Source organism: Hyperolius riggenbachi, chromosome 3 (assembly GCF_040937935.1).
Source record: "Hyperolius riggenbachi isolate aHypRig1 chromosome 3, aHypRig1.pri, whole genome shotgun sequence".
Taxonomy (NCBI): domain Eukaryota; kingdom Metazoa; phylum Chordata; class Amphibia; order Anura; family Hyperoliidae; genus Hyperolius; species Hyperolius riggenbachi.
In genome coordinates, this window is record NC_090648.1 from 262,574,911 (window position 1) to 262,600,592 (window position 25,682).

At 43.0% G+C, this 25,682-nt stretch overlaps 1 protein-coding gene across 1 annotated transcript in view; it reads right to left on the reverse strand.

Moving 5' to 3' along the window:
- Positions 1-25,682, reverse strand: part of NAMPT (nicotinamide phosphoribosyltransferase) — a 118,657-nt gene that overhangs the window by 21,040 nt on the left and 71,935 nt on the right. The window contains exons 4-8 of the mRNA XM_068272680.1: positions 23,340-23,468; positions 16,081-16,239; positions 12,754-12,890; positions 8,389-8,614; positions 8,162-8,281 (exon numbers count right to left, since the gene is read on the reverse strand). Coding sequence (XP_068128781.1) covers positions 8,162-8,281; positions 8,389-8,614; positions 12,754-12,890; positions 16,081-16,239; positions 23,340-23,468 — 771 coding nt within the window. The remainder of the gene's footprint in view (positions 1-8,161; positions 8,282-8,388; positions 8,615-12,753; positions 12,891-16,080; positions 16,240-23,339; positions 23,469-25,682) is intronic.

The following is a 25,682-nucleotide window of genomic DNA, read 5'->3' on the forward strand; positions in this document are numbered from 1 at the left end:
GGCGAGTAACCATCTAATTCATTACCTGGACCTGAATATAGAGAAAAAGGGAACCACATTGATTATGACTACCTACTTCAAACACACAGATAGAAACGGCTACCTATCCACTCGGAGTTGCCATCATCCTAAGTGGAAGAAAGCAATACCTAGGGGCCAGTTTATGAGGTTGCGCAGGAATTGCAGCAAATTAGAAGACTATGTAACTCAAGCACAGATATTAGCAGAAAGGTTTATTGATAAAGGATATGATGAAATGGAGATACAGAAAGAAATTATGGAAGTAGGGAGGACAGAAAGGAGAATCCTGCTAAGACAAGGCCCAATAAGAACAGAGGAACCACAACGACGGGAAAATGCACAATTCATCTCGGACTATTCAACACAGCATAGGCAGATGGAACATATTATCAAGAAGCATTGGCCAATACTGAAGGAAGATGCAATATTGGGAAAATCCTTACCTGAGCAACCAAAGTTTATATACAAGGGGGCGAAGAACTTGAAAAGCTATCTAGCCCCAAGTTGCGTTAATCCACCTAAGACAGTACACCCCTTCTGGCAACAAGATGGTTATTTCCCGTGCAGAGGATGTGTCGGATGCAGGGAAGCAATTCCAGTGAAATCTAAGGAAGTTACCTCCACAGCAAATGGAAAATCATTTAAAATTAGGCAAAATATAACGTGCAATACTAAAGGGGTGGTGTATATGATCTGGTGCCCTTGCAATACCCAGTACATCGGACGCACCACTAGACAATTAAAGACCAGAATAGGAGAACATATAGGAAATAAAAGAAGAAGTCATATGGGGCACAGTGTCTCTGACCATTATAGAATACATCATAACTCAGACCCAAGCTCTTTAAAATTCTGTGGGTTGGAAAAAGCGGAATATGCTTGGAGGGGATGTCAAGACAAGAGATATATCAAAACGAGAAACCAAGTGGATTTACAATATGGGAACTTTACAACCAAATGGACATAATATTGAACTGGATTTAAATTGCTTTATTGCAAACAGCTAAAATTTATTTAGTAGGTTAATTCAATATATGTGTCCCAGTGGATGTAGATATAGACTTAAACTGCCTTGTAAATAGTTTAATTTTATCTCAAGGGTCTATTCGATATATATGTGCTCAAATATGAGGTACTGCATTCTTCTGAACATTTAAATGATAACCACTAGATGGCAACATAGTGGGCAGCATGGCCCTATCCATTAAATGGTAATCCCATTGTGTTATATAGTAGTAATCTCCTATCTAACTAAATGGTGCATGATTTATCCCTACCACATGAGGGCAGAAAAGATACCCAAGTATCAGAGTTATGGAAAAGAGAACATTTGGTTTGACCTAATTGTAAATTTTTTATTCTTTAATTTTTAACCAATATACATGTGTAACTTTGTAAAAACGGACTCTCAACTCGGTAGCTCGTCCTCCGTAACCAAGGTGGAGCGCACATCCAACCCCCTTTACCCCTCAACGTAGTGAGGTGTACGTTTAACGTGGCCTCATTATGGAGCGCTCGCCGGCATGCGGTGAAGCGCCCAACTCCACCCCCATTCTAGCTGGTGAAAACGCATGTATGGGCGTAGTGCTAATGCGGCCAGCGTCCCTCCATCTTTAGTGGGGTGGAAATGCCTGCATAATCGGCTGAACAAGCCGGATGTGGGGCGAGGACGGCAGAATATAAATTATCCTGGAGTCCTGTGGCTAGCCACGCCCCTGATGAGTCACGCTTGTGACTAAACGCGTCGGGTGGAGCTACAGGACAACCAGGAACTATACCCTAGAGTCGGAACGGACAGCGGGAACTGAGCGGTGCAGACAACCTCTATAGGCCTTACCCGGGAGGCACGGGGGAGAGCCCGTTAATCACTCTAAACGCCTGTACCAAATCCATGTTTGTGAGTATATTTTAAGGAATAAATTTGTTACATTTTTTACGGAATTACGCTATGTTCCACTTATTTCCTCTGTGAGGTATATTGGAGTCATACATCCTCCTTCAGGAGCACTGAGGACGTCTAGCCATCAGTGGAGTCACCTTTTTTCCCATCGGAGACACCATCACATGGACAGCAGACGGAAGACTTCAACGACCCCAACGAGGATTATCGTTAAAGCGTTTATGACCAGTCTGATAGTGGTCCATCTGAGCGGGTGAGTGCGGTCCTAAAGGGGACATTTACCTTCCAACTAATCATCATTGTGGAGCGCTATCTACAGGATCTTCTCAAAAAATTAGCATATTGTGATAAAATTCATTATTTTCTGTAATGTACTGGTAAACATTAGACTTTCATATATTTTAGATTCAAATACACAACTGAAGTAGTTTAAGCCTTTTATTGTTTTAATATTGATGATTTTGGCACACAGCTCATGAAAACCCAAATTTCCTATCTCAAAAAAATTAGCATATTTCATCCGAACAATAAAAGAAAAGTGTTTTTAAAACAAAAAAAGTCAACCTTCAAATAATTATGTTATGCACTCAATAATTGGTCGGGAATCCTTTTGCAGAAAAGACTGCTTCACTGCGGCGTGGCATGGGGGCAATCAGCCTGTGGCACTGCTCAGGTTTTATGGAGGCCCAGGATTCTTCGATAGCGGCCTTAAGCTCATCCAGAGTGTTGGGTCTTGCCTCTCTCAACTTTCTCTTCACAATTACCCACAGATTCTCTATGGGGTTCAGGTCAGGAGAGTTGGCAGGCCAATTGAGCACAGTAATACCATGGTCCGTAAACCATTTACCAGTAGTTTTGGCACTGTGAGCAGGTGCCAGGTCGTGATGAAAAATGAAATCATCTCCATAAAGCTTTTCAGCAGATGGAAGCATGAAGTGCTCCAAAATCTCCTGATAGCTAGCTGCATTGACCCTGCCCTTCATAGAACACAGTGGACCAACACCAGCAGCTGACATGGCACCCCAGACCATTACTGACTGTGGGTACTTGACACTGGACTTCAGGCATTTTGGCATTTTCCTCTCCCCAGTCTTCCTCCAGACTCTGGCACCTTGATTTCCAAATGACATGTAAAAGTTGCTTTCATCCAAAAAAAGTACTTTGGACCACTGAGCAACAGTCCAGTGCTGCTTCTCTGTAGCCCAGGTCAGGTGCTTCTGCCGCTGTTTCTGGTTCAAAAGTGAGTTCATGCTTCCATCTGCTGAAAAGCTTTATGGAGATGAAGATTTAATTTTTTAGCATGACCTGGCACCTGCTCACAGTGCCAAAACCACTGGTAAATGGTTTACTGACCGTGGTATTACTGTGCTCAATTGGCCTGCCAACTTTCCTGACCTGAACCCCATAGAGAATCTGTGGGATATTGTGAAGAGAAAGTTGAGAGATGCAAGACCCAACACTCTGGATGAGCTTAAGGCCGCTATCGAAGCATCCTGGGCCCCCATAACACCTAAGCAGTGCCACAGGCTGATTGCCTCCATGCCACACCGCATTGAAGCAGTCATTTCTGCAAAAGGATTCCTGACCAAGTATTGAGTGCATAACTGAACATAATTATTTGAAGGTTGACTTTTTTTGTTTTAAAAACACTTTTCTTTTATTGGTCGGATGAAATATGCTAATTTTTTGAGATAGGAAATTTGGGTTTTCATGTGCTGTATGCCAAAATCATCAATATTAAAACAATAAAAGGCTTGAACTACTTCAGTTGTGTGTATTTGAATCTAAAATATATGAAAGTCTAATGTTTATCAGTACATTACAGAAAATAATGTACTTTATGACAATATGCTAATTTTTTGAGAAGATCCTGTATATAAAGAGACTTTAGTTCACAGAAGAATGCATTCTTATGCTTAGTCACCTACACTGCGCAAAAGTACCCAGGTAAACGTAGGTGTCCTAACTCTGGCCCTGTAACATGCATAGTGCAGACATGCAAACACATTCATTGCATCAAACCTATCAATGGATTAGGAGCACACATCCTGACGTCCTCTCCTGGGACAGATAGTGCATCTTACCAATCGCACAAGGGAGCTAACGTTATGTATCCATGTGCACCATGCACATACACATACACCAGCATAAGCTGTGTGCATGCTGACAAACACATACAGGGGAAGGAGGGAGTGCACTGAATTTAACCCTAGCCACAGGGGTCAGTAACAAGAAAAAAAAATATATATCCAGGCACATCACCTCTAGTTAGGACATTATATAAGTTATTAAGGAAAGGGAGGTGCTGAAGGGGGTGTGGCAAGAAAACAGCAAAAATCTATTAACCCTTCGCACTCTCGCATGCAAATGTTCAAACAAATGCATTCACAGATTCACTCACACAGGCACAATTGTTATCCCTACAGCTAAGTTAAAAGCCAAGGTTTTAGTTTACAGAAGAATGCATTCTTATGCTTAGTCACCTATACTGCGCAGAACACATGGATACATAACGTTCGCTCCCTTGTGCCAATGGTAAGATGCACTATCTGTCCCAGGAGAGGACGTCAGGATGTGTGCTCCTAATCCATTGATAGGTTTGATGCAATGAATGTGTTTGCATGTCTGCACTATGCATGTTACAGGGCCAGAGTTAGGACACCTATGTTTACCTGGGTACTTCTGCGCAGTATAGGTGACTAAGCATAAGAATGCATTCTTCTGTGAACTAAAACCCTGGCTTTTAACTTAGCTGTAGGGATAACAGTTGTGCCTGTGTGAGTGAATCTGAGAATGCATTTGTTTGAACATTTGCATGCGAGAGTGCGAAGGGTTAATAGATTTTTAAATATAACCACGATGTTTCAGCCGCTTTTGACACCATAGCTGGACGCAGACTGGAACAGTGGCGCAAACATCAGTCCCCTGAAGACAAACTTTCCCTAATTACTCACCAGAAAACATATCAAATGCTGAACAAATAGAAGTCCTTATTTCTGTCCCACGAGATTGCAAATGCAGCCAACAGACCTGCCCAACTTTTCCACACAGTTGACAAACTCTGCAATCCATCTCGCCGGAAATCCAGCATCAGGCCTTTGCAGAACCTGTGCGAAAAATGTGCCCACTTCTCAGACAAAGTCTCCTCCATGCGATCTGCCATTCACTTCACAGCCCCACAAACCTATGCAGAGCCATGTAATGGATGTAAAAATAGCCTACTACCATGATCCGATTGCAAGGTAATCTCTGAAAAAGACATCTAGGAAAGCCTCTCAAACCTTCGCCAGACTACCTGCGATATGGACCCTGGCCCCACTAAGTTCACAGTGAAATGCCCTGGGCCATTTACACCGGCATTCCTCAAAATAGTCAATAGTTCCTTACAAGAAGGGTGGTTTCCCTTCTGTGTGAAAGAAGCAATAGTCAGGCTGCTACTCAAGAAACCATCCTTAAGGTAGCCATACACTGGTCGATTTGCCATTAGATCGACCAGCTGACAGATCCCTATCTGATCGAATCTGATCAGAGGGATCGTATGGCTGCCTTTACTGCAAACAGATTGTGAATTGATTTCAGCCTGAAACCGATCACAATCTGTGGAGCCGCCGCTGCCGCCTGTCCCCCCCTCCCCCCGCGCATACATTACCTGACGCTGGCTCCCGGGCGTCTTCTCCGCATCTTCTCCACGCTGCACCCGCTCCATCCCGGCGCTTCCTGTGTCACTCCGTGACCAGGAAGTTCAAATAGAGCGCCCTCTATTTGAACGTCCTGGTCACTGCAGTGACAGGAAGCGCTGGGATGGAGCGGGTGCAGCGCGGAGAAGATGCCCGGGAGCCAGCGTCAGGTAATTTATACCTGATCGGATCGGCCACCGCTAGCGACGCGCTCCCTACCCGCGGGCGATCGAGGGTAATTTCCTGCACGGCACGATCGACGGACCGATCCGATTTCGGGAGGAAATCGGATCGGCGGGTGCGTTTAGCGCGAACGATTGGCAGCAGATTCGATCCCAGGATCGAATCTGCTGTCGAAACGGAAGCGAATTGGGCCAGTGTATGGCCACCTTTAAACCCAGATGCTCTAAATAGCTACAAACCTGTCTCAAACCTCCCCTTTCTGGGGAAAGTTATTGAAAAGGCTGTCTACCTCCAACTTGAACAGAGGCTCTCCAGAAACAGCATCCTTGACCCTCTTCAATCTGGCTTCAGGAAATATCACAGCTATAAAAACAGCCCTCACCTAGATTTGCAATGATCTGCTCATAGCAAGAGGAAGAGGCCAAGGGTCCATCCTGACTTTGCTCGACCTCTCAGCATCTTTTGACACAGTTGATCATGAAATCTTGCTTATCAGGCTACAATAGTACTGTGGCATAGATGTCATTGTTCTCCAGGGGTTTAACTCCTTCCTGGCTGGCAGAACACAAAGGATAGTCTTAGGGCCCTTCCTCTCCAACCCTGTATCACTAAAATATGGTGTAACCCAGGGTGCAAAATTATCCCCTTTACTTTTCACCATATACATGCTGCCACTTGGAGAAATCCTACAAAACCATGGCCTGACATATCATTGCTATGCTGATGACTACTAACTATATTTATCATTCAAACCTGGCGTCACAGACCTTACTCTATAAATACACGCATGCTTATCTGAGCTTCAGGAGTGGATGAATAACTGGCTAAAACTAAATGCTGACAAAAACTGAGGTGATTGTTATCAAAGGTCACCACTAGACATCAGAACAGCCCCAGTCTCAACCAGTACACCACATAGAATAGGTGCTCAGACCTGAACAACTCAGAAGACTGTACGCACAGCCTGGGCAGTACAATCAGTACGATTGATAGGAAACGAAGCTTCAAGCATCAAATCTCAGCTGTTGTGAAACATTCCTTCTTTCACCTAAGGAATATTGCAAGGATTAAACACCTTATTCCTTCAGAGGATCTTCCAACCCTAGTTCATGCCTTCATGACTAGAGATGGCCCAGCCTTGGAGAACTCATGGAGAAGCACATGATCAGCTGATGGATTTGTAAGCCTCCGATTTGCTGTGAGGACGTCCTGGTTTTACATGATCATGACCAGCAAATCAGAGCCTTACAAATCTATCAGCTGATCAAACTGATCATGTGCTTCTCCATGAGTTCTCCAAGGCTGGGCCATCCCTATTTATCACATCAAAGCTGGCCAACTGTAATGTTCTCTATACAGGCCTTCCAAAGACCTATGCCGCCTGCAATTAGTACAGAATGCTGCAGCAGGGCTGTTAACAAGCCAACCCCACCATTGGGACATAACACCAACCCCGTGTTCACCCAGCTGGCTACCGATAAAATGGAAACTTAAGATTGGCTTACGGACATTCAAATCCTTGCACAATCTGGGCACTGGATACCTGAAGGGCTTCTTGCAACTGCATCACAACCCCCAAAATCTTAGATCAAAAGGACGCAACACCTTGGTTACCCCCAGAGTCCACCTCAAAACCTTTGGAGACAGGGCCTTCTGTCATGCTGCCCCTACACTTTGGAACTCCCTGCCACACCCAATCAAGACAGCTCCATCCCTGGAAGCATTTAAATCCAAACTGAAAACCCACCTCTTCAGTCTGGCATTTATGAACACCTGACTATCGCCTCTGTAACAGTCCAGCCTACAATCCTGTATTGATCTGAGACACAACTATGCGCTTTGAGTCCTATGGGAGAAAAGCTCTTTACAAAATGTTTTTGTATTGCATTATTGTAAACATTCGTAAACAAAAAAACAAAAACAAATTAGTAAACAAAAGAAAAAAAAAATAAATGCCAGCCACAATGTTCAATGTGAGTGAACAGCACTGAACTCACTAGACTTAGGTAAGCTCACTGCTTGTTCCAAAATGTTTGGATCCTAGGTTTAAAAATGTTTCTTCTAAAAATGAATATTCGACTACTTCTAGTTGTTTTAACTTACCCCAATTCTCAATGTAAACTGTCAGTCTTAAACACCTCTTCTCTATGCAGATCTTAACACTATTTCAGCAAAGTAGTGAATACAGTGTAGGCATTAATTTATGAGCGCGAACAAGTTTTTTTTTTTTTTTTTTTTTACACATCTTAATTGTGGACTATGTTAAAGTTAATATCAAACATATTTCTAGATTGTTATATAAGGTTATTGTGACTCCAAAATAAAGATAAAAAGCGCTCTTTTCGTTATGCATTTTGGACTTCTAGCTTTAAACACCCACCTCTTGTAGGGTGTTTATATCCACTCCATCTCCCTGAATCACACGAATATAAGGAGGCAAGACTTTGAAACCTTTGGAGTTTTCTTCCACAGGAAATTTCCTTCCCAAAATTTCCAGGACCTGCCAATGAAAAATGTCAACAAAAAGTACATTTTACCATTGATGACTTGAATTTAAAGAGATGTTTAACAAAGTTTCAAGTGCCAAAATAATTGAACAACTTTTACCTTTAAAACCGTGTCAAGGGGGTTTCCGGAATCTGGTCGGACTATTAGAGGTGCATCTGAACTTCTAGATTCAATCAAACTTCTTAAATCCTCTCCCCAGATTTTCTCACAGGCGTTGTAAATATCATAACTATCGCTGACTATGGAAACGGGGACTGAAGAAAACTGTTTTATAATATGCTCAAAAGCATCCTTCTCGTGGTCTTTACCCCAAGCTGTTATTGTACTAAAATATAGAAAACAGAGGGAAAAAAAAAAAGGGTTTAAGTGTAGAGCATTGTAAGGCATCATCCTCTCATACCCTCTTCCTCTTAGAAAATGGTGCTCAGTAGTACCCAAGCAGCACGTATGTACAGTAATCGTTCCTAAAACAAGTTCAACATTACTGAGTGTCTGAATAAGCTCTGAGTTTGAATCAAGCATTTTTGTTTTGGGTAGTGTGAAAAGCAGTTACTGTCTCTTGGGTTTTTACAGATGTCTATGTCCTTATTGAAGGAAATTTTCTATCTCTTTACCATGACTTTAAACCAAAGCATTCCCAAGAAAAGAAAATGTAGTGACAACTTGACAAAGGTACCAAAAACACCCAGAAATACCAGATAGATGGTTCACCAATACAGGAACGGAGTGGTTTCCATAATTTCTCAGTTGTCACCAGAAGAGATGGAGATCTTTTTGCCAGGGACAACTGCTAAAAGTAGAATTTTGCAAACTTCCCACAAGAGCTGTGATTACATTTCTCCAGTGAAGAGACCGAAACCAATAAAAGATATAACAGATTTGGTAACCCTACTTAGTAAATATTGGCCTGACGTCCACTTTGAAAGTATTACTAACTCTATAAAAGATTGACCAAGGTGAAACGAAGATAGGGACTGTAGGTCCTTTCTTAGCCTGAATCCATTCTCAAGTCGAAACAATGACATCTTTGTTCCCTGTAGCTCCTCTGTGCCCCCGTGTCTCCAGTGCCCCTTCTCCCCCATTCCCCTGTGCCACCTCTTAACCCCCCCCCCCCCCCAATTTTGTCAGCTCTGTCTCCTCAGTGTCCCTCTATACCAACTTTGCCCTCCTGCCCCCCCCTCTTGTGCCTCCTGTCCTAGTGATCAGAATGTTGCCAGTTGCTTATTGGGGTATGCTACAGGCCACCTCTTATCAATGAAGCTGCAGAACTGCGATTACTACAGCAGATTGAAAAAGCTGCAAGTAAAAATGAGGTCATAATTATGGGCAACTTTCCAGACATTGACTGGAGTATTGAGGCTACCCATTCTGGTAAAAGCAGCAGATTTCTGGCAGCACTACAGGACAATTACTTGACTCAAATGGTAACTGAACCAACTAGGGGGAATGCATTACTGGATCTGATCATTTCTAATAGACCAGATAATGTATCAAATGTGCAGGTTCAAGAACATTTGGGAAATAGTGATCACAACATGATAACGTTTGATCTGGTGACTGATGGGCCACGGGGCAGCGGGACCACTAAAACTATGAATTTTAGAAAAGCAAAGTTCAATCAAATTAGGCAGGCACTGAGTTTGGTGAAGGGAAGAGGGGAAGACACTGAAGGGAAATGGCAAGTTTTTAAACTTATTCTCAATCAATATTGTAGTATGTATATCCCATATGGAAACAACATATCTAGGAATAAAAAAAGGCCTCTATGGATAAATAGAAGGTTAAAGATAAAATGAAGAGGAAAAAGAATGCCTATAAGGTCTTAAAACAGGAGGGGACCGAGGCTGCACTAAGCAATTATAAGGAGTGCAATAAAAATTGTAAAAAAGAAATTAGGCAGGCAAAGATTGAAGCTGAAAAACAAAAATCGCTAAGAATATCAAATCTAACCCAAAAAAGTTTTACAAGTACATTAACTCTAAAAAAAGAAAGGTTGACTGTATAGGACTCCTAAAGGATGAGGGTGGGAACTCAATGGTGGATGACCAAGGTAAGGCAGAGTTATTAAATGCTTTCTTTGCTTCTGTCTTCACAAAAGAAACAGCACTGTTGCAAACTACAGAGGCGGAAGAGTCTCAATCTTCTAACTGTAATATTAAATACTTAACGCAGGAAGAAGTGAAGGCAAGACTAAAATTAAAAATAGACAAGGCACCTGGCCCGGATGGCATGCATCCTCGGGTCCTAAGGGAATTAAGTTCAGTTATAGATAAACCCCTTTATCTTATCTTTTGTGACTCTCTTGCAACTGGCAGAGTCCCAGTGGATTGGCGTACAGCCCACGTTTTCCCATTATTTAAGAAGGGCAAAAAATCAGATACAGGAAATTATAGACCTGTAAGCTTAACATCAGTTGTATGCAAACTATTTGAGGGGTTACTAAGAGATACTATACATGACTTCATAGTAGAAAATAATCTTATTTCTCAGCATCAACATGGGTTTACTAAAGACAGGTCCTGTTTGACTAACATGCTCAGCTTTTATGAGGTAGTGAATGCTAATATGGATATTGGGAATGCTGTAGATGCGATATACTTGGACTTTGCAAAGGTCTTCGACACTGTTCCCCACAAAAGTCTGGTGCAAAAGTTGAGGATGCAAGGACTGGGGAAGAGTGTGTTCATGGATAGGGAACTGGCTAATGGAAAGAAAACAAAGAGTTGTGGTCAATGGATCGTACTCAAAATGGGAGACTTAGCAGTGGGGTCCCACAGGGGTCTGTTCTGGGTCCAGTGCTCTTCAATTTATTTATTAATGACCTAGTAGATGCAGTAGTGAGCAATGTTGCTAATTTTGCAGATGATACAAAATTGTGCAGAATCATCAACTCTCAGGAAGATAGTGTCATATTGCAACAGGATCTGGATAGGATGGCTATATGGGCACATACATGGCAGATGAAATTCAATGTTGACAAATGTAAAGTCATGCATTTTGGACGTACTAATGGTCTAGCACCATACAAAATAAATGGGATACAGTTGGGGACATCAAACTTGGAGAAGGACTTAGGAGTACTCATTGACAACAAGTTAAATAATCGTACTCAATGCCAAGCAGCTGCAGCTAAAGCTAACAAAATTTTGGGATGCATTAAAAGGGAAATAAAAACTCGAGATGCTAGCATAATATTGCCCCTGTTTAACTCTCTAGTAAGGCCACATCTGGAATATGGAATTCAGTTCTGGGCACCACATTACAAAAAGATATTGCAGTTTTAGAGCAGGTGCAGAGACTAGCAACAAAATTGATACGTGGGATGGAAGGTCTCACTTATCAAGAAAGGTTAGATAAAGTGGGTTTATTTAGTCTAGAGAAAAGACGCCTTAGAGGGGATCTAATTAACATGTATAACTACATCAGAGGGCAATATAATAGCTTGGCGGATGAGCCTTTTGTCCTTAGGCCTTCTCTAAGGACTAGAGGACATGATCTGCGCATGGAGGAAAAACGTTTTAGCCATTTATTTAGGAAAGGGTTCTTTACAGTAAGAGTGATTAAGATGTGGAATGCATTGCCACAGGAAGTAGTTATGGCAAACTCTATACCTGCATTTAAAGGGGGCTTAGATGCTTTCCTTGCCTTGAAAGACATCCATGGCTACAATTACTAGGTAATGCCTAATGATGTTGATCCAGGGATTTTATCTGATTGCCATCTGGAGTCGAGAAGGAATTTTTCCCTTTAGGGGCTAATTGGACCATGCCTTGTAAGGGTTTTTTGCCTTCCTCTGGATCACCAGGGATATGTGATGGAGCAGGCTGGTGTTGTACTTTATACTGGTTGATCTCGATGGACGTAAGTCTTTTTTCAACCAAAATAACTATAACTATGTAATGCTAATTTCACTTAAACATATTGCAATTTCAATTATACACAATTCAGATTTCAAGAATGTAATGGATTTCATGTAATCCACACAAACTTCCAGAGGGTCACAGGTTTGCTTTAAAATGTGTATGCAGAACTTGGAACTTGCTATATAGTATAGTGTACCTCAGCAAAATGTAATTTTACCGAGTACAAGAAAAAAAAAAAAAAAGTCTTCTTGAAAAATTCTCTTCACTCGTTCCCACAGAATAGGCCGTTCGAATTGGTGGGTTGTTCGTAGCTTGGGTACTATACGTACTGTGGCTGCCATGGTGACCCATCCGCATACCAGTTTTGCAGGATCTATAATATTACATGAACATTGTGTTGTACAATCATTTTAATGAATTAGTCCACTCTAAAATATGCAGGGTGGAACCTGAACTAACAGCACAAAACCTGTTTTTATCCTTAAAATCTTGGAAGGAAAACATTTAATGGCATATTCAGTAAACAGACAAAACAAACATTCTAACCCTAAAGTACTATTTCAATGTTTTCACTTGTTTATAAAAGCTTTGTAATCTTTACCTGTGTTCAGCAGCTGGCACAGAAAACCCTGGGACTGGGTCCTTTGTTCCATAGTATCGCTTGATTAATGCAATGCCTGCTACAGTATCTGTCCCTTTAAAGTTAACCAAATGAGCTGATGCACCAATCCCAGCAGTCTATAGAAATAAATGTAAATAGTTACTTATGCATCAATAACCTCACAAGTATATTAGGCATAATTATATAAAGGCAATTGGGCCTAACCAGCAGCATTGTTTACATAGCTGTTGTAGACAGAAGAGATACTGCTTATTTAGCAACTCAGACCCAGTCTACCAACAGTGACCTTTAGTGGCAGCCAGACAAAGGCTCACAACAATGCTGCTGGCAGCTGAAAACTCATAGCTTTATCAGAAGAAGTACAAGAGATCTTGTTTCTTGCAGCTTCTGCACAGATGACAGAGACATTGAAGTGTGAGCTCTTATTGAATGCACATTTAGTTCCCCCACATCTGAACAAAAATATTGCTGTCTTCAGTTTGCTATAGATCATGTGGTTTGTCAAACTATAAAGATACTAAAAATATATTAACAGAAATATAACTTTTCCGCTTAAATGAAGAGTATAACATTGGGGGCTTGTTTCCACTACACGCAGATTGGATGCAGAAAAACTGACTCCAACGAATGCCTATGGGAAAATCTGCATCAGAAAAATCGCGTTTAGTACAAACAGGTACATAGGCATTCATTGGAGTCAGTTTTTCTGCATCCAATCTGCGCGTAGCGGAAACACGCCCTTGGGGAGAAGGTTTTTATACAAGAACTAGTAAAAACTAGTAAAAAAGGTCCGCCCGTTAAAAACCGGGCGCTAGGTCACAGCCACTAACCCCTCCCCCGCAATGCGTGCACATACGTGTCCTGCTTGCTCGTTCCCCCACTGTCTGAAGTATAAACACAGGGAGCTGCTTGCTTGCCAGTTGGAAAAAGCAGTCATTTCCCACAATGCAATGAAAACCTCTGAACCACAGACAGCAAAATGTCAAGTCCGGCCCTGTGTCCTAACTGTCCTGGCTGCGCACATGCTCAGTACAAAAAAGCCAGGGACACAACCAACCATTCAGTTGACGCAGGGACACTTGCATTTTATTGTATAGGATGCAAGGTTTATCTCCTCTGTGAAACATGGTGGCGGGAGCATTATGGCTTTAGCACCTCTCGTTGAATCTGGACAGCTTGCCATTATTGATGCAACAATGAATTCCTAACTACAGCAGAGAACTCTAAAGGAACATGTCTGAAGTCATTTTCAAGAGAGTGGTCCATGAAGCAAGACAGTTATTCTAAACACTCAAGTAGCTCTATTACAAATTGGTTAAAGAAAAATCAAGTAATTGTTCTGGAATAGCCAAATCAAAGTCACTGACCTTAATCCAATTGGAATGTTGCGAGGAAACCTAACTTAAAGCAAATCCAAGCTAAAATCTGACTATTTAAAAAGGAAGCCTCAGGATTCGAATGAAATTTCCCTTGGTTGTCCCAAGCTACACCCCCCCACCCTGCTGAGGGCGGCCCGCGCGGTACCACAGAGCCGTGAGGGAAGCTTAAGCAAAGGGGACCACAGTGCATCGAGGGAAGCCTCAATAGGTTCCTGAGGCTTTCCTCTTTTAACTGCTTGCCGACCGCGTCACAACGATGGGCGTGGCTGTGGCGGCAGCCCCAGGACCGCCTAACGCCGATTGGCGTAAAGTCCTTGGGGCTCGCAGTGCAGGAGAACGCCTGCGCGCATCCTGTTCGAAGGCAGAACTCCGCCCCTCCTTCAGTTTCCGAGCAGCCATCGCAGCTCGGGAGACTGTTAGATGGCGAAACTGTCTAATTCCATTGTACAGGGCTGCGATCTGCAGCAGGGCTGTACTGGGGACAGCCGTGTGACATGGCTGTCCCTCTGGGACATTGGAGAGCAATCGGATCTCATAGGCAGAAGCCCATGACAGCCGATCGCCATGATTGGCCGGCTGTGGGTAGGGAGGGAAAATATTTAAAAAGACACTCGTTTTTGTTTATAGAAATATTTTTATTGTTTTTGAATAAAAACAAACATGGGGCAGTGAACAGACCCCACCAACAGAGATCTCTGTTGGTGGGGAGAAAAGGGGGGGGGGGGGGGGAGGGAAATCACTTGTGTGCTGTGTTGTGCGGCCCTTCAGCTTGGCCTTAAAGCTGCAGTGGCCCATTTTACTAAAAATGGCCTGGTCACTAAGGGGGTTTAGCAATGCAGTCCTTAAGAGGTTAAGTATCTGATTTTGTACCAAAGCTTCGGCTCGGGTACACTTTAACCTCCTGAGTGGTATGGACGAGCTCAGCTCGTCCATCACCGCCGGAGGCTGCCGCTCAATTTTATCAAATAAAAAGCAGCACACGCAGCCGGCACTTTGCCAGCCGCGCGTGCTGCCTGATCGCCGCCGCGAGCAGCGGCGAAAGAGGGTCCCCCAGCCACCCGAGCCCTGCGCAGCCGGACCAATCAGTTCCGGCCAGCGCTAAGGGCTGGATCGGAGGCGGCTGACGTCAGGACGTCGGCCGACGTCCATGACGTCACTCCGCTCGTCGCCATGGCGACGAGAAAAGCAAAACAAGGAGGGCCGCTCATCGCGGCCCTTGTTACTTCTGATCGCCGGAGGCGATCAGAAATATGCAACAGGAGCGCCCTCTAGTGGGCTTTCATGCAGCCAACTGAAAGTTGGCTGCATGAAATAGATTTTTTTTATAAAAAAAACCCTCCCGCAGCCGCCCTGGCGATCTCAATAGAACGCCGGGGAGGTTAAGAGGTCATGTAAAAAAAACATACCAACATGCCATACACCTTGTATGGTGGAATTGGCTAAAATTCCTGATTTGATGTGCAGGGCTATAACATTACTGCAAAGTCACACTAAATACTAAGAGCACAATACACCTGCTTTTGCCATGAGCAGATAGGTTGTTAGATAATTTCCCCCTATAAACACATGGCAGCAGCGTGGAGTTGAAATCTACACCCTGTCAGCCAGATCGTACTGTTTTGATGGCTATCTGGCTGACAGGGCGTAGATTTAAACTATGGTGGTCCTTAAGTAGTTAGCTAGGTTTTCTTCTATTTTCAGGACTGGATTAGATCACATTCGCATTAAAAACAAACATTTCAAGGGTTTACAAACTTTGAAGCACCACTGTAATATACCGTACACTACAAGTAGCATGTTAAATAGTTTTATTATGGTTCAGTAAGAACCAAATAAAGCTGTAATTAAATTGCATAGACTATTTCTCCCCCCCCCCCCATATAAATAATTAATCTATTAAACTGTATTCTGCAGTCTAATATACTACCTCTTGTGAAGAAACACCTCTGTAGCCAAAATCATGTAATTTATACTCCAGTCCCTCCAAGGTACCAGAGGTTTCCAGCAAGTACTTTGCAAGGATCTTCTTCTGCTCTCTTGAATTTGTAGCTACAGTGATTGGATACCATGTTTGGACGAGGATGGTCTATAAAACAAAAATAAATTAGTATGTTCGCAACGCCACAGCACAGGTTTAAAAAAAAAAAAAAAAAAAAAAAAAAAACCTGAAGTTTAGATTGCATTGCTAAACCTAAATTGCAAATGATTTTAATACATGTATCCTAAGTGCAGTTGACCTCTCTGACTCTAAACAGGTATCCCTTATTGCAATCCATAGAAGTCTTTTTCAAGCTAGACTTCATTCTCAAGCACTGGATTGATGAAACCCGCCCACTTACAGACAGTGGATTAAACAACTTAATGAGTATCTTAAACTGGAAAAACTAGTGCATATGCATAGGGGTAATGGAGCTTGGTTTGAAAATATTTGGAACAAATGGCTGGATCCTTGGGAGGTTGTCGATTTTTTATTTAATTAGGGGAAGATTTTTCGGATGAGTAATTGGTGTGTGTGTTCTTTTCTCTGTTAAACTGTATATCTCCATCTGCTAACATATTCATTGTGTGCAAATTGGGTTCTAAACATTTTTCACATATACAATATTCTCTCTTCTGTAACATTTTGTAAGGATATAGATCTATACATTTGTGCCTTGAATTTATCAATAAAAAACTTGATTTAAAAAAAACAAAAAAAAACAAAAAAACAATTGCATTGCTAAATGCCCACACTTTCCATTTGTGTTTAGACAAAGTTGAAATAATGTAAAAATTGTAAAAGTCAGAATACAGCTTGCATTTTTTAAATGCGTTTCATGCATTAAAGTGCATCAAATGCATGATATAAGGGAAGACGCCGAGAGCCCAGTATAGTGTAGTATGTACTGTAAATTGGGTATGGAAGGTAAGTATAGGTAGGTTATACTCACAAACAAGGGTTACCGTCCAGGTAACCACTATGAAGGCAGGTGAGGAGATTAGACCTGTCCCCACTCAGGATTAAGAAGTCGCTCTCTGTAGATCGGGAAAAAAGAAGAATTCCCCTCCACCAGGGGTGGAAACAACTGCAAAAGTAGTACAGAGGCGCCAACAGGGTAAAAACAATATTTCTTTAAAATGGATAAAATGAAGTAGGTAGCGGTGGACTTACCCCTCCAAAACAGACACAAAAATTGCTGTTTTAAGGAAAAAATTTTTTTACATATTCCAAACAAGGTGCAACGCGTTTCGCGGGTATATCCCACTTCCTCAGGCAATAAATAGGAGCATATCACTGTTGACAGAAGACAGTATGCTAAGTACTCATACAGACAGCCAAGATGTATAAAAAAAGTTATACAAAAATGTATTTACTTTTTTTTATATATAGAATATTTTCATAAAATGGCTAAAATGGGCTTTGAATTAAATATATATCTGTGTATATGCGTGCTCATATTTTTGTCTCTCATACATATTAACACAGGGGAATATAGTGTATTCCAAGTATAATAGGTTGTGGGGAAAGAAACTGGGGGGGGGGGGTTGTGTTTTTTCTCTCGGGGGGGGGGGGGGGGGGGGGGGGAGCGATCAATGTGTGGACTAGTAAGAGAAGCAATCTTATATGCATATGGGTCTTACATGTGCCAAAGCCAACCATACAACACTACAGCCTCGGAACAAAAGACCCATAGCAGATGTAGAAAAAGGGGATGCAGAGGAGGCAAGCGAAAAAAGAAATCGAACCCAACCATAGGCAGCTCACAACCCTCCACTCCACAAACCAAATAAAATAAGGTATCCCCCAAAATAGGCATAAAATCCCCTTCTCAACATGCTGGCAGGTTATATAAATTTTATATGTGAGATTTTGCCCGGCTTGCTGAGCAGGCAGAGCCGGGATTCGAACTCGGGTCTCCTGTGTCTCCTGTGTCAGAGGCGGAACCCTTGACCAGTGCACTATCCAGCCACCACAACATCAGACACGAAAATCCTGCCCTCACCAGTTCTTATTATGAGGACTGCATTAGACATGTGAGTGACGTCATACACAGAGCGACGGCCCACACTGATGATGCACACCCACACTCTCCCTCCCATTGGCTAATTAAACCCTCATAGGGTATTAACACAGTATAAGAGGCCTCATTCCAACATTGCTCGGTACAGAGGCGCCAGGCTATGTATCGGACCACATTGGGTGAGTCTTTTGATTACTTTACTTAACCCCTTTTTAAGCACTTAATTTTAATTTGTTGTATGTAAGAATACTCTTTATCCACACACCTCACCAGTCCCTATGTTTGCACATGTAAGACCCATATGCATACATAAGACCCATATGCAAGATTGCTTCTCTTACTAGTCCACACATTGATCGCTCCCCCCCCCCCCCCCCCCCCCCCGAGAGAAAAAACACAACCCCCCCAGTTTCTTTCCCCACAACCTATTATACTTGGAATACACTATATACCCCTGTGTTAATATGTATGAGAGACAAAAATATGAGCACGCATATACACAGATATATATTTAATTCAAAGCCCATTTTAGCCATTTTATGAATATGTTCTATCTATCTATATATCTATATATTTAAATACATTTTTGTATAATAATTTTTTTTATATATCTTGGCTGTCTGTATGAGTACTTAGCATACTGTCTTCTGTCAACAGTGATATGCTCCTATTTATTGCCCGAGGAAGTGTGATATACCCGCGAAACGCGTTGCACCTTGTTTGGAGTATGTAAATAAACTGTTTTTTGCTTAAAACAGCAATTTTTGTGTCTGTTTTGGAGGGGTAAGTCCACCGCTACCTACTTCATTTTATCCATTTTAAAGAAATATTGTTTTTACCCTGTTGGCGCCTCTGTACTACTTTTGCATCAAATGCATGAGTTTTTTTAAAAATGCAGCAGTGGGCTCAGGCCCCAAGTGTAAATCTGCTGTCCTACCAAAGGGAACAGAAAAAAGGGGCGCAAATGGCTAATGGAATAAAAGGGCGCACCATAGGCTCCAAACCAAAATATCGGCTATTTGGCGCCAAAGAAGAAATTAGGGCACCCGTTAAACAGTTAAATGTAATCAACTTTTGTTTCCAAATTTAATTTTGTAACAAATATTGTTTGGAAATTAGTTTTGACTATCAGTTTAACTTATTTCAGGGTTAAAATTCATTTTTAAGAGTACAATGCATAAATCATAATTTTGAAGCTTATTAGCTTATAAATGTATTGCTTTTTGAATCAACCTTATTTTTGGAGGGTTCTGTGTGATAGGGTTAGGTTTAGTTGTAGTAAAATGTTGGTAGTATTTATTAATTTTTTACTATATAGTTATTATGAATGTACCTTTTTCTTCATTGTTCTAAACAATATTTTTATTACATGAAGAAATTATACAAGAAGGTTATAGACAATATTATACAAATACGACTATACATATACAGGTAGTCCTCGGTTAACGAACGAGATAGGGACTGCCCTCTCGTTCTTAACCTGAATCTGTCCTTAAGTCGGGACAGACACTTCTGCCCCCGTTTAAAAGGCAGAGTATGGGCAGCGGAAGGTAAATAGCGGCTTTCTCACCTGATCCGGCGGTAGAAGGTCCCCTCATGGTGCCTGGAAGCACCGCAGCCCGTCCTCTCGGTCCCTCCACTGTTCCCCGGCGGCTTCTGGCTTCACATGTGGCGCATAATGACGTAATCAGGAAGAGCCCCCTAGTGGCGGCGCTTCCTAATTGCGTCATTATGCGCAGCATGTGAAGCCAGAAGCCACGGCGAACAGTGGAGGGACCGAGAGGACGGGCTGCGGAGCTTCCGGGCACCAGGAGGGGACCTTCTACCGCCGACGATCAGGTGAGAAGGCCTCCATTTACCTTCTGCTGCCCATATTCGGCTGTAAAACAGGTAGTCCCCGGTGGGCGTGACGTCATGAGACGGAGTGGAGCTATGGTCGCGGCGTTCGTATCGGCGGATCGTTCGTAAGTCGGGCGTTCGTAACCCGGGGACTACCTGTACTGCGTTATCGTTTTCAGTGTTAAACAATATTTTCTGATTTTTATTACAAGTAGAACTATAAAATATGATTATAGTCAAGATCATTGAAATTTCGGCTACACCATATGCCTTTTTTGATGTATGCCCTACCAAATAACACAGCCATTAACTTACAGGGAGTGCAGAATTATTAGGCAAATGAGTATGTTTATGCATGTTGTCTTACTCCAAGCTGTATAGGCTCGAAAGCCTACTACCAATTAAGATTAGGTGATGTGCATCTCTGTAATGAGAAGGGGTGTGGTCTAATGACAACACCCTATATCAGGTGTGCCTAATTAGGTAACTTCCTTTCCTTTGGCAAAATGGGTCAAAAGAAGGACTTGACAGGCTCAGAAAAGTCAAAAATAGTGAGATATCTTGCAAAGGGATGCAGCACTCTTAAAATTGCAAAGCTTCTGCAGCGTGATCATCGAACAATCAAGCGTTTCAGTCAAAATAGTCACCAGGGTCGCAAGAAGCGTGTGGAAAAACCAAGGTGCAAAATAACTGCCCATGAACTGAGAAAAGTCAAGCGTGCAGCTGCCAAGATGCCACCAGTTTGGCCATATTTCAGAGCTGCAACATCACTGGAGTGCCCAAAAGCACAAGGTGTGCAATACTCAGAGACATGGCCAAGGTAAGAAAGGCTGAAAGACGACCACCACTGAACAAGACACACAAGCTGAAACGTCAAGACTGGGCCAAGAAATATCAAGACTGATTTTTTTAAGGTTTTATGGACTCATGAAATGAGTGAGTCTTGATGGGCCAGATGGATGGGCCCGTGGCTGGATTGGTAAAGGGCAGTGAGCTCCAGTCCGACTCAGATGCCAGCAAGGTGGAGGTGGAGTACTGGTTTGGGCTGGTATCAAAGATGAGCTTGTGGTGCCTTTTCAGGTTGAGGATGGAGTCAAGCTCAACTCCCAGTCCTACTGCCGGTTCTGGAAGACACCTTCTTCAAGCGGTGGTACAGGAAGAAGTCTGCATCCTTCAAGAAAAACACTATTTTCATGCAGGACAATGCTCCATCACACGCGTCCAAGTACTCCACAGCGTGGCTGGCAAGAAAGGGTATAAAAGAAGAAAAACGAATGACATGGCCTCTTGTTCACCTAATCTGAACCCCATTGAGAACCTGTGGTCCATCATAAAATGTGAGATTTACAAGGAGGGAAAACAGTACACCTCTCTGAACCGTGTCTGGGAGGCTGTGGTTGCTGCTGCACGCAAAGTTAATGGTGAACAGATCAAAATACTGACAGAATCCATGGATGGCAGGCTTTTGAGTGTCCTTGCAAAGAAAGGTGGCTATATTGGTCACTGATTTGTTTTTGTTTTGTTTTTGAATGTCAGAAATGTATATTTGTGAATGTTGAGATGTTATATTGGTTTCACTGGTAAAAATAATTGAAATGGGTATATATTTGTTTTTTGTTAAGTTGCCTAATTATGCACAGTAATAGTCACCTGCACACACAGATTTACCCCTAAAATAGCTAAAACTAAAAACAAACTAAAAACTACTTTCAAAAATATTCAGCTTTGATATTAATGAGTTTTTTGGGTTCATTGAGAACATGGTTGTTCAATAATAAAATTATTCCTCAAAAATACCACTTGCCTAATAATTCTGCACTCCCTGTAGAGGACTGTAGGCTTGCATCCCCCAGTGACTAGGCTGTATTTTTACAATTCAGGGCTGTAACACCTAGCACAAAAATGAATTTGTCCCACCCATTTTCTTGCAACCAACAGAGCTTTCTATATATGGAGGCTGCCATATGTATTTCCTGTTAAGCAAAACTAGTTGCCTGGTATCCTGTTGATCCTCTGCCTCTAATACTTTTAGCTATAGCTCCTGAACAAGCATGCAGTAGATCAGGTGTTTGTCATTTTTGTCAGATCTGACAAGATTAGCTGCATGCCTGTTTCTGGTGTAATTCAGACACCACTGCAGCTAGATAGATCAGCAGGGCTGCCAGGCAACTGGTATTGTTTAAAAGGAAATAAATATGGTAGCCTCCATATACCTCTCACTACAGTTGTCCTTTAAGTGCATGTGCTCAGTGTCCTACCCAGAGGCTGTCTTTTGCAAATAAATGTATGAGTGGTGGCAGCATTGCTATGGAGGTGGAAGGGGTGGGGGTGGTCAGCCTTTCAGTGATCAGACTATTTGTCGCACAATGCATTAAAGTGGTCTGCATGGCTGTTGTCCCAGAAGAAAGCCTCCTCTAAGGAGGATGCATAAGAAATGGACAGGAGAAAAAAAAACAAAACAAAAAAAAAACCACCTTGACCAATACCATAACAGCACATAGAAAACAGGCAATTTAAGTACTCCTTGTGCCGGTGACAGATCTATGCCCCTTGAGACTCCATCTTAGCTCCAAGGGGGTAGGATATACGTACCTCGGGTTCTCGCTGCCTATTAGTACACTGATCAGTGCGTTCCCATTCATTGCTCAAAGTGCCTGTGATCAATGATTGACAGAGTGAAAGTAATGGCCCATACTCACGGGCTACATTTGTGGCCTGTCGCTAGCACACGGGAGCGTGTGCACGACAGGCCGGCGACAGCTCGTCGTCAGGTCCCTCCGCATTCACACGGCGGATGGACCTGGCAACTGATGCGGCGGAAGCTGTCGCTATTCCTCCCCCCCCCCCTGCTGGAAGCTCAAGGTATTCCCTGCTTGTTGCTGTCGCTAGTCCGCATACCCACGCGGACTAGCGACAGTTGCGGCGGCAACTGTCAGGCGATTGACCGCGCCAATCGCCTGGCGACAGCAGTGACGGTTCGGGGTGCGCGCCCGTGTTACGCCTCATACTCACGGGCGACCTGTCGCCGCAACATGCACGCCACGTGTTGCGGCGACAATTGTAGCCCGTGAGTATGGGCCATAAAAAGACACAAACAGCACTTCCTGTGGGCGACATCTAGTGCCCAAAAAGTAAAGACACCTAAACCCAATAAAAATAAATCCTCCCCAATATCACCAAAATAAAACACTTTTTTTGTTTTGTTATACAAAAGTGTCATTGAGGGATGTCAGAAGATGGGGAGAGAGTTATGTACACATGTTTATTTTACAGGGTGCTTTTCAGGTCAGCGGCCCATCAAAAGAACATAGTAAACAAAAGAAAAGCAATAAAAAAACAAACAAACCTCTATCCAATTGGTGAGCCAGTAGCACTCAGGATCTGTATTTTCCACTGTAAACAGGACATTTCCTCTGGGGATAACACTACCTTCAGGCACAGCCTTGACTTCAATTGGCAGATGGCCATCATATTTCTGTAAAACAAAGATGCACGCATGAGTTTAGAGGGACATTTCTGCTCCAAGTATGGGAATTCTGACAAGTTAAATCAGACTGCTCATCTGTCCTTCACATACCGTTCTTGTGCTAGAATGCAGCAAGCTAAAAAAAAAATAAAAAAAAAATCTTGTGCTACAGATTGCATTTGTACGCAGAATTCAAATGCCAGCTTCCTAAGGCTGCTTACACACAGGGACGTTACAGGCGCACGTTAGTGCGCCTGTAACGCTCCCCCAACGCACAGCAATGTAACGCAAGTGGGCTGTTCACACAGCCCACGTTGCGTTACATGTAACGCTGTACGTTGCCCGGAAAGTGCAGCATGCTACGGCGTTAGAGCGGCTATAGCCGCGTTAGACTGTTTACACATGCGCAGTAGGGGGCGGAGAGGAGGCGGGGAGAGCCAGCTACAGTAGCCGCGTACATGGCTACTTAATATTCACTGCACTGGCGGCCGCTGATTGGCCGGCGGGACCACGTGATGCGGAGTGTCTCGCTCCGCGTCACGTGGTCCCGCCGGCCAATCAGCGCCACTCTGGGAGACTATCGGAATAGAGCCGCCTAACGCGGTTCACTCTACCGTCGGCTCTTGCAGCACCATACGTTGTGTTAGGTGCACGTTGTGCGACCTTAACGTGGCACCTAACGCAACGTCTTGGTGTGCAAGTAGCCTAAAACAGATCCTACAACTGTTACGAATGTTACTGAGTACTGGAAGCACAGCCCCTTAATCTTATGTTCCTATACATTAAAGAGACTCAACATTTTCAGTCTTATTTCTTCTATCCTATAAGTTCCTATGGCCATGGTTTTTTTTTGTAAACACTGCCTAAAACTGGCGATTAAATGCCAGTATTGCGGCGGAAATGGCAAAGAGGGATCCAGGAGATCACAGTGACTCGATTGGTATATTTTTTATTGTACAGAGCGGACAGTACAGATTCTCTTTAACAGTTCCTTAAAGGGATACTGTAGGGGGGGGTCGGGGGAAAATGAGTTGAACTTACCCGGGGCTTCTAATGGTCCCCCGCAGACATCCTGTGCCCGCGCAGCTGCTCCCCGATGCTCCGGCCCCGCCTCCGGTTCACTTCTGGAATTTCAGACTTTAAAGTCTGAAAACCACTGCGCCTGCTTTGCCGTGTCCTCGCTCCTGCTGATGTCACCAGGAGTGTACTGCGCAGGCACAGACCATACTGGGCCTGTGCAGTACGCTCCTGGTGACATCAGCAGGAGCGAGGACACAGCAATGCAGGCGCAGTGGTTTTCAGACTTTAAAGTCTGAAATTCCAGAAGTGAACCGGAGGCGGGGCCGGAGCATCGGGGAGCAGCTGCGCGGGCACAGGATGTCTGTGGGGGACCATTAGAAGCCCCGGGTAAGTTCAACTCATTTTCCCCGACCCCCTACAGTATCCCTTTAACGGTCATCACATCAAAAGCCAGTAAAAAAATGCACAACATAAATGAAATATTTACATATTACAGGTGAAGTGTGTTTTTAATCAATCTCCAAAATGGTTTCACATCCTAAAATGAAAAAATTCCAAGTGAAAAGAAGGCTTCTATGGGTGGGACTTTATATGAGTGTAAAGAGAGTCAAATGTAAAAAAGGGAAAGGTAGGGACATGGCAGAATGTAGTAAGTTATTCAGGACTAGTAGACCTAAGCCCGTTTAAAAACGGGCTCTAGGTCTCTCTCACCACCACATGTCAGCGCGCACCCCCTGGCCCCATCCTCCTCCTGTCCCAACGGCTACACATGCGCAGTAGCCAAAACACACAGGACACAGGGTCAGGAGGATATGACGCAGGGACAGTTAGGGTGGTATTACATAGGATATGCACTTTATGTTAATTATCCTGGTTTCAGGATCACTTCCATTTTGGTTTAAATGGAAAAAATTAAACGCTACATGAATCTTGCAAGATCCTGCCAATGGAGACCTTCTGTACAGTCTAAATTTACACATATTATACTAAAGGAGTTACAAGCGAGATGTGCTGAAAATGTGGCAGTCAGGAAAAGAATTTTTTTTTTGTAAAAACATAAATAAATGAAAGGGCAGCCTTACTACAGTGGGAAGATAGGAATTTGAGAGTAGTCTGTATTCTGGAGTGTACACCAAACTGTATTCGGCTACAAAAGTTGCTTAGTGCTATTTAGAGATGATCACAGATACACAAATTGCTCAG